Here is a 13,824-nt window from a genome sequence, read left to right as displayed (position 1 = left end):
TGTGTACAATACCATATGCTTTTAACTGTAGTTGCCTGACTAGGTACATGCAAATATTTCTATATTTTACTAATTTCAAGCTTGAAAACTATTCCATGAGCTACATAACAGAATAAAACACCTATTTTTTTTCAGTGAGTGTCTCAGTGACCACCTTCCCTTACTGTGCTATTTTTCTGAAAAGCTTCTTAGGCTAAATTCATCCAGACCAAACCAACATTTGTGCTCAACTCTCCAAGTTGGGGAGGTGGAGCGGAAAGAAAAAGAGAGAGACAGAAGAGGCAACTCTCTTACTCAGGAACTGAAGACTGCCTGTAGCTCCAAACTTACTTATATTGACAATCCAGACGAATAACACTTTGCTAAAGTATTTTATATTCTAAAAACAATGTCACATAAAATTTCAATCAGGCTGCGTGCAAAAATTAATTTTGTTGACAGCTTTACATTCATCTGTAAATTATGAAGCGGTATCATGTTCAAAGCGGAAAATGCTGAACCCTTTAGTTCATTGAAATAGCTGTCTAGCTGTTTTTGTTGGTGGTAATTTTTTGTTTGTTTGTTCAGTGCTAATTTTTCAAGCAAACTTGAAAAACCATACCACCATCTGAAGAGGAAAGTAAAAGAGAAGATAAAGTGAACTGACTACAAAAAGACTGCTTCAAAAAGCTGGCAGTCACCTTTATACTCTCTCAGAAAGGAACAAAACCCCTTGCAAGAGAGAAAGCAGAAGTTATCCCAACTCCCTGGCATGAAAATCCATAAGTAACTCTCCAGAGGAACACAGGCAAGCTAGAACTCAAACTTCCATGAAAATTCAAGGTTTGAAGATCTTCTGTTCTAAAAGAGTATTTCTGAACAGCTGGCTTAAGAACATTTGCTCTGCTTTCAGAAGTGGGATTTAACAGCATAGCTTATACAGTCCTCGCAAAATAAAAATGAGCAACATTGCAATAATCTCTTTTTTCTTTTTTTAAGTATAATTTACCTTGAAGAAATAAAATGATGCTTTGTAGTGTTTTGTGCTTAACAGACAAAGAAATATGAGGATATGCAAAACATCAGCTTATCTATATCAAACACATTTCAACCAAAGGAACATAGTTGTCACGCTGTGACTGCAATGTCACTAACTGCTGGCTTACTATTTCAGGAATGATACCAGAAGACGTTAAAAAACCTCCACAGGGACTGCTAGTTCAGGAGAGGTTACTTGAGTCTTAAGCCTTTGAATGTAGTAGCATTTAGTGAGCTCGGGGAAAGACTGGGAAAGAGGAAGCATGTTTGTTTATACATCACTAAGTAATAAACAAACAAATTAGAAAAAAAAACAGGAAAACTAACAAAATGTGAGAGGTCAAAGAGGTAATTAAAAGGGCTTAAAAAAAAAAAAACTGAGATTCATCCTGTAAAGAATGGCTAAACTGACAGCAAAGTTCTGAAAAGTAGCTCAAAATCAGGAGACCGGCTAGAGAATTGGCAGGATCACTTGGTGACAAGGTGTGAAAGGAGCAGGGATGGATAACCCTATAGCAGAGGAAGTCAATGAGCTAGCATGCCACTATGACCAGATGACATTCACCTTGAGTTCGAGAAACACAAACGTGAAATTACATTAAATGACAGGCTTAGGTGCTTCAACACGTTATAACCACTGTGCCAGAGTACAAGACCCATTTGAAAAATGGACTTCAAGAGGATCATCACAGGGATGACAGACCAGTGAGTCTGATTTACATCCCTGGTAAGATCACAGGCTCCATAATAAAGAATAAAGCCACTGAACACATGCATAAATTGTTTGGTGGGAAAGAGTCAGCATGGCCTCTGTAAAGAGAAATCTGCCTCATTAACTTGCTGGAGTGCTACAAGGATGTCAACGAGCACATTGGTAAAGGACATCCTGTAGACAACAAGCATAAAGACCTTCCAAAATTCCTTGGTAAGTTTTCCCACCAAAGTCCAGTCAAGAAAAAGTTGTCATGGGATTGGAACAAAGGTCTTTTTAAGAACTGAAACCTGGTGAAAAGAAAGGTGAAAGCTTAGTGATCGCTTTTCAGGATAGGAAAGAGCTAGCAGCAAATCCTCGAAGGGCAGACTCTGAGAGCATTTTTATCCAGAATTTATTATCAATGATCTGGAGAAAGGATGAACAATAAACATTTAAGTTTTCTAATAATGCTACATTCTTTGAATTATTCGAATGCTATACAGTAAGTCAATACGGTGCTTTGCCTACTTTAGAATTAAAAACAAAACAGAAAATCAGCAGCACAACTCTCACACAAGTTCCGTTCTTAGACTGCCAGCTGAAGTCTCATTTATGGTGCCTTCCCTCAGTGATCTCCCTTCTCCTTGGCTCTCCTCCCAGTCACAGACTCTACACATATGCAGGAAGGTCAATGGGAGAAAGAATAGAGCAGCGTAGATTCAAGGAGTTACACTCTTGTCTCTCCCAATTTTGTCTTCAGAACCATCAGATATACATTGGACTTAGAAACAGGAGCATATGCCAAATGAGATAGATAGATGCACAGATAGTTATTTTTTCTTCCCACATATTAATGGATAATAGTACCTTACAATGTACATGCAAGCAGCATAGATATAAAAAGATGATAAGTGGCCAAAAACAGCAGCAAGAGAAGGAAGTGCATAGAGACTTGAAACTGATGCACAACATAAAACAAAATTCAAGCAGCGAAGTAAACAGGAGATGATACATTGCCAAAGGAAATTTTCTAGTTTTCAGCATCACTAACTGAACAGAAAGAAGGGCAAAGAGGAGGCAAGGTCTTGAATCAGGACTCAAAACAGCAATAGAAGAAGGCATGTTTTAAGCCAATAATAAAGGGCACCACCATTTAACCATCTACTTCATGCTAGCTTGTGGAAAAAAAGCTGTGTTAAGAAGGAATGAAACAAGACTGTCTGACTCAGTTTGTTGGTTCTGCATGGAATGTTAATAGGCTCCAGTAAAACTTCATGTACAGTAATCCACTTTGAGACTAAAAAAGCATACATTACGTCTACTGAGTTATGTTCATAATTTAGGAATGTGATAGGATATTATTATTATTATTATTATCGTTAAACACAAACATGAAATTATTCATTATCATTTGATTTCCAATTAAAGGTTACCTCATCGGTACAGACTTACCTTCTAGCTGCACTACAGTGCCACGTAATACAGTTTTAAGCCATTAGAACCGATAGAACACAAGTAGTACATTTCATAGCTCATAAGATCTGCCTCTCTGCCTCCTCTATATAGCTTTCTTACATGATATTTATTAGAGTTCAAAGTAAGTCTGTATTTTCAATATCCTAGACTGAGAATAATACCTAAAATTGTAGTGTAAGGACCATGAATGGGAATTCTGCCTCTCTAACTTAACACAAGTGTATCTATAATTAGGGTCACTCTAATACAAAAAAGTGACAAAATCATCTTGGGGCCTAGGTCAAGCCTGGAGTATGAACTCCCATGAAATCTGTACAAACTTCTGTGTATTCAGTGCCAAGTTCAAAGCACGCTCCTTTTGACCTTGCTTTCATTAATGAAAAAAATGTGTATGTAAATACATATCAGCATGCAACAATGTAAAAAGTGCTCCACATGCTGTTTTTTTCCCCTATGGGAAAGGAGATGAGAGAGAATAAGCCACACATGACATATTTGTCACAGCCACTCAATGCATTTAAAGACTACAGATGTCACGGTGATGAGGGCAGTATGGTGAGACTGAGCACAGATCTACAAAGAAAGATGTGAGCAGACAGAAACAACAGTCTGACAATGACAGGAGAAAAAAAGAAAAAAAATGAAAAGGCAGAGGAACTAAAGTACACAAAGGTTGTTATACAAACAAGGAGAGAAAATAGAAAAACAAAACTAGAGAAAAGCTGTTTTGTAGGCAGGGTATTTATTTGAGGTGAAAACAGACTTAATTCTGCCTCTTATGGAGAGTTGGATAGCGGCTTACCTAAGCGGTAAGCAACAGAAAAGGGATCAGGTTAAGTGTATAGAGGCCATTTGTCATTGCATACATGCACACTTTCACATAGTAACTCACAAACCAGTTAAATCAAGCTACTGTGGAACAGAAGTCCCAACTTCTTAGCCAGCTCTAGGCTACATCAAAAGCATCACTACAATCACTGAGGTTACCACTTCAACACGCTGAATTTCACTCCTGTCCTTTTGTGCATTTCAACTGGCATTTTTCTTGAATGAAAATAACAGGTAAGTTAGTAAAACAAATATCTAAGAATTGCTAAAAGAATATCTAAGAATATGCTAAAAGCATTTTTCCTCATCTCGCATTAATTGCGGAATTCCTCTGCAATTTAGCAGTATTTGTCAGAATTGTTGCTTGATGCTCCAAGAAAAAGCACAGCCTCCCAGCTAAGGTCAGGAAAATACTCTTCTCCCAAACCATAGAAACACTTCAATATTAAATTGTTAGCATGAAGACAGGAACATAATAAAACAATTAACCTTAGGGTAATTAAACTTTTCACTCCTTTTCAGAGAAAACGCATGCCTGTATATACATATGCTGGTCACTTATCAGATCACCAGAAAAGGACAAATGAGGAGATAAGCTGTTAACAGAAATAAAATTATCCAGGAAATTTCTTGCTCAGTTCTACAGCTTCTCCTCTCATCATGAGCAAGAATTTGTGAGTGGCAAATCAGAGTGGCAGTTGGGAGGAATGCTCAATAAAACTTTGTATTCTTAGATGATATATCTTAGTCTATACAAGACTAAACTTTTGACATATAATGCAAGAAAGATGCAAAACCAAGCAGCATTTTCCAAACAAACTGATTTTGATTAGCAAGACTCAGAAGCACTGCTGGCTAACAGGCATCTGGCTACAGGGAGTAGTGAATTCTGCCAAGCAAGACACTGGGGTGAGCTAGATCCAACCTAACCTAGTTAGGAAGGTTTGAAATTAATCTCAAAGGGAACGGAGACCAAACCCCAAAAAGAAGTCAAGGAACAACGGCTGGAGGACAGCTGGCCTACTATAGGACAAACAGGAGAAAAGATGACAGTGAATATGATGTAAGGACAAAGCCGCTTGAATGCATCGAGCCTTCCTATGAAAGAGGTGATAGAGAAAAACATGTGGGTTGTGATTAGAGGAAGAGCAACACTGTAGTCAATTAAGGGCTACAGACGACTCGATTGAGAAGAAATTAATAAAATCCGAAGAACTGTAACATCAAGGGTCCGAGTTCCCATGGAAAATATTACTCTGGAAAATAAAACCTGCTGGAAAGGCAACAAGGAAGAATACAACAGTCCAGGAGATTTCTGGAATGTCAGGTACAGGTGGAGGAAAAAAAGTTGGAGAATGTGATATTCAGTATCAGACTTCACTGCTGGGACCAAAACATGGTAGTTTCAGATTTTAAGGGAAGGCAAACAGCAAGATAAAGATGCTGGACTTTATGAGGTTGGACTTTGCCTTTAAGGTAGCCTCCCATGAGATTTTCACCTGTCCGTTTTCTAAAAAGCCAAACTGGCCAAGGTGAGCTGATTGAAGTTAGAATCACAGAATAACTCGGAGACAACTTCCACAAGGCGCATGCAAAAAGCAGGTGCAAGAGCAGCTTTACTCAGCCATGGTGACACATTGCCAACTGCTAAGCTCAAAAAAGCAAAAGAGAACATACGAAAAAGGAAGATGAGGATGAATTTCATTCAAACATAACTTCATTAGGATAGAAGAAGAATATAGAAATCTTGCCTAGAGACGAAGAGTTGGAATTAAGTAGACTCTGCTGAAGCCAGAGCTGAAAACCAGTATAAAGAATATTGAGAAGGGTTTCTACAGTTACACCAGCAGCAGAATGTTTTTCACACCCAGTCTGTTTTTCAAAATTTTATTCTCCGGCTGGCATGATTCTTACAGACCTTTATCAGTGGTTTTATTTAGTCGTAGAACTCTATTAATGTCTCCCTCAGGGTAAGAAATTAATATAGCTCAGATGCCCTAAACTCTCACTATTATGTCTAAATTATAACAACTAAACTTCAAAATCTAATTGTCTTGGGTACAAAAATACAGTAGTACTCTACCCCAAATTCCTTTGTTTCTCCTTATTACAAAGTAATAACTTCATCAGAAATAGATACTCTCCATCTGATTTTCTTTTGGACTTCAACAGTATAAAGAAGATAATGAGAATTTCTGGCAACCTATGATTCTGTTTTGATGCGCAGGTATTAGCAGTATTTCAGGTGTCAGGAAGAAGTCAAGCCCTCCTCCAGCAGAACTACAGATTCCTTCAAAACGTGTTTTCTTGATTAACTAGCAATTCTTGCCACAAATTTGCAATTTTCATTCTGAAAACATTTCTGCTATTATTCTGGAGATACCCATGTACTGTTTTGAAAGACTTATACAATGTCACTAAAGCAGACATGGAAGTGTAGATTTCTCCATGCTTCTATATAGCTTCCTAAAAAATTAGGAAGAGTTGTTAGGATATTAGATTCAGTGGACTAGAGGAATCATCCAGACGCTGTTACACAGAAGTATGCGCTCTGTGATCTTGAAGATCCACCTTCCCAGCATGTGGCTCAAGTGCCAGATTCATTCAGATCTTTACTGTGTATAAAGGCTTACAATGGGGGGAAGAGAGAAACTGGTTATACTTCTTCATCCACAAAGCCTACTCAGTTACCTTGCAAGAATAGCCCATAGCTCAGAATTACATAGTTAAAGGCCTTAGGGACGCATTTCTGTTTTGAGAAACAGAAAATAAAGGTGATGCAAGATACCAGCTGCATGTGCTGGGAGACAATCTACTATGGAATGACATAAATAATTGAGTTTATCATCTTCATAAAAGTTTGTACCACAAAGCTTAAGAACAATCCTCCTCCTCCTGTGTCCTTAGTTTTAAAGGAAAGACAAATAGAAAAGGCAAGAGCATATCTATTCCCATGGATAGCATTCGGTGACATTGAGGAAAACAACTTGCAAGCTGAGCCATTCTTTATTACCAGCTCATTTAAACAAATGTCTGTTCTGCTGTGGAAATTGTCTTTTTTTTTTTCCTTTGCGTGTGTGTGGCTGGAAAAAATATTTCTTTGCTCAAAAGTGTCAGTTACTATTTTTTTTCAACTTCAGCAACTGTCCCACACTGGATACTTTAGCATTGGTAACAATAAATGTCTTCTCCCATGTTCTTTTCTTACTGAGTACTCAAGGACAATCTTTTTTTTTATATATATTTTTAGCAAACAACTTAGAAGCTACTGTTTATCCACACAGAATCCAATCACACATTATTTCAGCAAGATGGAATAATAGATTTAGCTGAAGATCATATTGGTAAGAGATAAACTACATGGTGTTATTGATATGATTTTGTTTATTAAATGACAACTGGAGTAGAAAAATGGCTTAAGCTTTAACATCTGTCCTCATTCTTTCAAAATGAGGACATTTGACTTATTTTTTCAAAAGGCTTCATAGCTTCTTTCATAAAATCAAACTGTCCATCTTTGCTTGTAAGACAGAAGCTAAGATAAATATATCTTTTTTTTTTTTTTTTCCTATCAAAGGGGCTTAACAGCAGGCTCAAAAGAAAGCTATTTAAACATGAACGAATTCCTCTAACCAACATATTTTGCTAGTGCCACAAATTTCAGCTTTGGGCTAAGTTTTTCCTTTAGTTTCTAAACAGGATATCAGGATGCTAATGTCTGCAGGAGCATGAAAGGTTGCCAAACTGCAGAACTGGGCTAGTATCAAAACAGTCTTTTTCTGAACATAGAGGAAAAAGGAGCTGTTCTGAATATAGAAAATACCTCCTCTTTTCCAGCTCTGATGGTGCTTAGTGATCTCTCTCTTCAGAAAATTTGGAGTGGTCTTTTAGCTGTAAAGCAGAGACAAGCTGAAAACAGTCCAGAGAGCTTCAGGACAGGAGGAAAGAACTTTCTGAATTCTGTGAATACACTCTTGGAGTGGCAAAAAAGAGTTTACATTAGCCTGACTTTTGCACCAATTCTAATTCCTACTAAGAAACCTGGGTTTTTACCAAACGTGTATGTCACCTCGCATATTTAGTTCAAGTTTATCATTAAACTCCCTTAATCACAGGCGATGAGTAAGAAGCAGAGCTGTGCCATTTCAAAAACAACAAAGAGAGACAGTTGTCACAGGAAATGAACAATTTCATCAATGAACAAGGATGAACGTTAAAAACACCATACATGAACTAAAATACAGAACAATAAACGTCAAGAAAGGCTATGGAAAACTTCTGAACAGTCCTGTTCTTGCTTAAATGGACACTTGACTCATCCTAGGAAGTCCTTTATTAGTACTGCAAGATGACAGAATAGGCTATACACATTATTGCTCAGTGTTTATAAGCTACTTTGAAGATGGCTAGTGCTACTATAAATGACACTTTATACTGCGCTTCAAGAACACACAATATACTCTTCCAGAAAATTTCAAGTACTTGCCTGTTTACAGCACTGTGCAAGAATAATTATGCATAACTTAGCAGGCTGTTCACACTGTAAGTCAGATCAGCTCCTTAACAGGCTTAAACTCATGTACCGGCTATTTAGAATAGCTTTAATGCTGCACATTAATGAATATGGTTTTAAAAAGAAAAAGTACTAACCCTGTAGAGAGGGTGGCACTTGTCCTTGAAACATGGTGCCAAACGAGCATAGATCTGCAGGCTGTAGTAATAACTTGCCAGCTGGAGAGATAACGCAGAATGCAATTGCTTTTCAAAGCATTTGTTGGCATCTACCACCTAGGAGAAAGAGAGCATTAATTTAGATGAAAGAATTAGCAAGCATACAATGTTAAGTGCACAAACTTTCTAAAAGCTCCTTGCTGTGATTTAGAAATAACTCTGACTATGTTTTTTTGGCACAGAAATAAGTCACTAACCTCCTCCCCCCCCCAAGATAATTCTGTATTATGATGTTTTTCTCCCCTTGTACAAACACTTAACCAAAATGATTTCCAAACTATGTCTTTCCTTCTTCTACACAATAAAGTTATTACCTGCATTTCTGAGCTACACTGGAATTGTCAGTCAGGCAGTCTAACTTCTATCAAATGTGTCATTTCACCAGTACCGTGCTCACAAAGCAGTCCAACAGCATTTGTTTAGAGCTACCCTTAAATGCATCAGCCCAAACCTTTCTATTTATATTTAATTGATCTCAAAGACAAATTTTAAAGCCCTACAGAAATTACATTTTCTTATGGAATTCTGAAATCCAGAACAATCTTTTCTGGCAAAAGCACATATATATAAAATCACTACCAACATACCTGTGGCAGTGCAAGTAGATAGGCAAGAGACAAGGCCGTATCATTTGGTAAAGCATCACTTGCCAGTTGTAGCAGAACTGCAACAATAGGGAACGGAAATAAAGCTTTGATTACTGACCCATCCAGCCTTGACAGTTATCAAATGAAATGTTTTCAGTTTAACTTTATTTTATTAGACACTAGCTTGAAGCACCCTATACATACTTAATTAAACACTAATCAGTGCAATCCAGAAACAGATAATATGTAATTAAACTGCAGCGCAGCTTTACCTTGACTTCCAGGCAAAGTGTTCCATGCATTAACCAAACAAGAATGAGACAGTGCAGTAACAGATGCTAAACAAAGCCACTGAAATATCATCTGAAACGATTCAAAACAAGTAGACACGCTGCTTGTAAAGTCAAGGCAGTGGTATAATGCTGTGAACATTACAAAATACCAGCCAGAGGAGTGTCACAAAATGTCTTTTCTTCAAGCCTGAGCTCTAATTCACTTATCACTGAACACAAAAATCTATATTAAAAACTTACGTCTTAAAAAATAAAGAGCAACAAGTAGCATACATTTTTAAGTAAGATTATTGAAACTAAGCAAAAAGAATAAGCAAGGGAAATCCCAGAAACTTCAGAGAGAGAAACAAGCTGATCTGGATCATGCATATCGTAAAATGTCACTAAGAAATCATCTAACTCTATCACTGACAGTTATACCTAAAATACATTATCCAAGGGACAAGTTACAAACAGTAACTTGGTACAGTTAAGTTGATCTAAGGTTTGGATAACTGTGTCAATGGAAAGGTACTACTAATTAAAATGAGTTCATTTAGTAAACAGCACACAGATAATGAAGAGAGAAGTTCCCTTAACTGAATGTTCATGTTAATTTTTATAAATTCTAAAGCTAAGCTCAGAAAGAAAGCAGCTGAGGAAAATGAATAGTTATTATGAACAAAGTTAAGAAACTTTGAAAGATGGCAAAATTCAGATCTTTTTACTGAAGCAGACACCGTAATTCTTATATCTGCTTTTCACTTCTGGTTTTAGGAAAAGAGAATAAAAACAACAACAACCTTGAATACAGTGATTCAAATCAGATTAGCTAGCATTCTTCTAGGATATTTACATTTCAATTGAAACTCAACAAAAAGTTAAGGGAAAAAAAAAGTGCACACACACACAAAACCACCTCCAAACAATAACCTCCCAGCTCCTGCCACATATTGCAAACAGAAATTTCAGCACAAGAATGTAGTAGAAATGAATACAAAGAATAATGATTCTCAAAAATATATACTTCCAGTACAACTGCTGCTTTTCCTAAGTTTGAGATACTAAGGGCTTTTTTTGTTTAAAAATAGAAACCACTATGTTTTACTTTACACAAACAGGCGAATCAACATGGCACAGACACAATGCGAGTGCCCAAGATTTGTTGATTAATAACAGGAACTCTCATTTATATATTTTTCTGTACTAAATTAAAGTGTCACCATGGTTATTATGGAAGCTTCAACAAACAATTACAAAATAATGATTCTGATGATACACTCAACATTTAGTTTTAGGGGTACAGAATACAAATTATTAATTCCAGAAGGAACTTCAAAAATCTTAGGAAAACTGGATCAGAAATTGCTTAAGGAATTTTAAATATACAAGGAAAAAAAAATATTGTTTTTATTTTTTCATGGATTTTTTTTTATTCCAAGCAGCAGAACCCCTCTTTCCACAGCTTAGCTCTTTGCACATTTTAAGAAAGTCTCAAATGTCTTTATTTCCACATTGCATAAACTACTCTTAAAGGCATGCTGGCAAGAAACATTTTTATTTTACATACACAGACCCCCCAGTGAATTCTTTGTTCCAAAGAATAAGTTATAAAAGGCTTGAATGATCACTTACAATTTTCAGATTATCATTAATTTGCCACCAGACTGATTTAGTGGATTTACATGCTGGCCCTCAGCCACACACAACAAGCAAATTCCTACGTGACAAGGCATCGCAGAGGTCACCTGTATGGCAGCATTAAAGTTACTGCGAATACAAACCTGTCCATCAGGAACTATGCTTCAAATAGCTTCTACCAATAGTTTCTTGCTGCTGACAGCTTGTTTCTGCTGCATTCAAAATAACCTGGATGCTGTCCAAGCAAAAATAATAGAACTCTGGAAATATCTAATATTAAAATCTTTATGAGTCAGTTTGCAAAAACTGGTATACCGTACTGTGAGCACAAGCTAAACTATTTTAAACTTTCTTACAACCATCGCTAGTCGAACAGAAAAAGATGGGAGGAGAAAAGAAGAACCAGGGCTCTGCCGTCTTTTCCCTTTCTCTGGAAAATTCAGGACAACAAAACCTCAGGAATAACACAAACTCCACGTTTTCTTTGAACTTAACATCTCCAACAAGACAAATGCCCAGCTAACAAACCTTTATCTTCACCCTTCACACAGCAATCATGACCAACAAAATAGCACCAATACAAGGCCAGAACATGACTTCATACACGCTCTTGTATTTCTATGAAGCTTATCCCAAATGTACCCCAATTGGCAAAATGTACCTGAGAGTTGGAACTGCTTCTGTTGTCATCCCTTCTGAGAAAAAGAATCCTCTGTATTGAATAAATGTGTGTTTTATTTATATGTGTGTGTATATATATATATATATATATATATAAATACACACACACGCTTTCTTTGTGCTTATGTGCCGGTATGTGTTCATGTATCCATATATATATATATATATACATATCCTCCTACTTATACATATACACACCTATGTGTAGACAAAGACTAAATTTATACAGTTTTACATCTCCGAGCAAAGCCCTACAGGAATTCTCTGACGTATGATACAGCTGAGTTTAAATCACAGACTATGGGTATTAGCAGGATGCCACTCTGTCCCAACTCACATCTTAACAAAACTTGCAGGGACTTAGACCACTGCCAAATTTGAAGATTGCCGAAGTGATTAGACATTACAGGGCTTGCGAAACAGGGTGGATGGGGAGTTACAAGCAAAGAGCCAGTGTTCTACAAGCTGTATTTCCTTAGAAAAAAAAAAAATATATATATATATATAGATTATAAGAAAAACTGAAAACCTGAAATCAGAAAAAAAATGGATGATAGTATACAACTACACACATTTTAAGGGTGAGGTCAGAACCTCATGGGGTAGTTAGGCTAGTAGTAACATCTCTCAAAGCACACAGCACACCTCACAAGATTACAAAAAGAGATCAGTCACTTTTCTTATCATCACAAAATGAGTACTAGTAATAATTAATAAAATCTGCTCACCTATTCAAGACAAAGTTTTACACTAATACATGTATTTAGTGTATTACAGCAATCATTCAAGTTCTCCAAGTGACCACTGCCTCCTTCACTATAGTGAGTTGTAGCACAGCTTATATTGCTGAAGGCTTAACTACTACATTCTAAAACTACAGAAACCACCACAAAGAGCAGTACCAGATCAGAACACATTTTGTTACTACTGAGCCATTCCTAGTTGCTATCACCAGCTGGAAAGAAAAGAAGTCTACTTCAGTTTTCTGTAAGTTACATATTTTGTTCATCTACTGAAAACTGAAATCATGCATATTTGGCAAAATACACAATGTACCTTTTCTTTAGAAGTTCTCTTATTGATATGAGCTGACAGACAACCGTTCCTCTAAATAAAATGTATTTCAGAGAATCAGAGAACAAATTCATTTCATCTTTTCTATGCCTTTTCTAAAACAGCTTTTTCCTTCGCTCCCCTTGACACAAATTCCGATATAGATCTTCAGAGATAGAACTGATGTTTAATAGCCCAGTTTCCGGTAGGAAGGTAGAAGTTCAAAAACTAAACCTGGAATCTAAAATTTCTTTTCTTCAAGTCCCCAAACCTGAAATTTTGATCTCAGAGGCACCCACTGAACTGTAATCAAACAGTTCCAATTACTCAAGTTGGAGCAGGAAGCATTACCAAAGATTTGCCAATTAACATCATTTGCCGTAAGAAAGTAATGAATGTGTTTTACTCTTTGCCTCCCTCTCCGCTTTAAGACACAGGCATCACAGGCATTCAGAATGTAAGATAAGAGATCATCTGTACAGACTTAAAATTATTTTTGCATTGAGAAAGTTTGAAAGGTACAAAATATAAATAAATGCATCCTCATTTAAACTTGCTGATACCGACCTTCTCTAATTCACAATGTCATTATATTAAAACAGTACCAGTTACCTGTAGAAACATCACATATCTAAAAATAGAGAACTGTATACCTGTAAAACAGATATGCTGTTTTTCACTAAACAGTTGAAATGAAACGGTATGGATTACAAAGCAAGCCTCACTTGAAACTTTGCAAGTGATTTAATAAACTCATTTTTCATGGCAGAACTTCCCATAGAGTAAAATATAACACAGATCTCTTCAAAAGACAGTAACAGCATGTAAATATTTAAATAGTTCA

The 13,824-nt window shown here is 36.5% G+C and overlaps 1 protein-coding gene across 2 annotated transcripts in view; it reads right to left on the bottom strand.

The window, feature by feature from the left end:
- Window positions 1-13,824, bottom strand: part of NBAS (NBAS subunit of NRZ tethering complex) — a 187,950-nt gene that overhangs the window by 89,928 nt on the left and 84,198 nt on the right. For both annotated transcript variants that reach the window (XM_040551536.1, XM_040551538.1), the window contains exons 39-40: window positions 9,334-9,410; window positions 8,666-8,803 (exon numbers count right to left, since the gene is read on the bottom strand). In XM_040551536.1, the coding sequence (XP_040407470.1) occupies window positions 8,666-8,803; window positions 9,334-9,410 (215 nt within the window). The remainder of the gene's footprint in view (window positions 1-8,665; window positions 8,804-9,333; window positions 9,411-13,824) is intronic.

This window comes from Cygnus olor, chromosome 3, assembly GCF_009769625.2.
Source record: "Cygnus olor isolate bCygOlo1 chromosome 3, bCygOlo1.pri.v2, whole genome shotgun sequence".
Classification (NCBI taxonomy): Eukaryota; Metazoa; Chordata; class Aves; order Anseriformes; family Anatidae; genus Cygnus; species Cygnus olor.
This window is presented reverse-complemented; position numbering and strand designations above follow the sequence as displayed.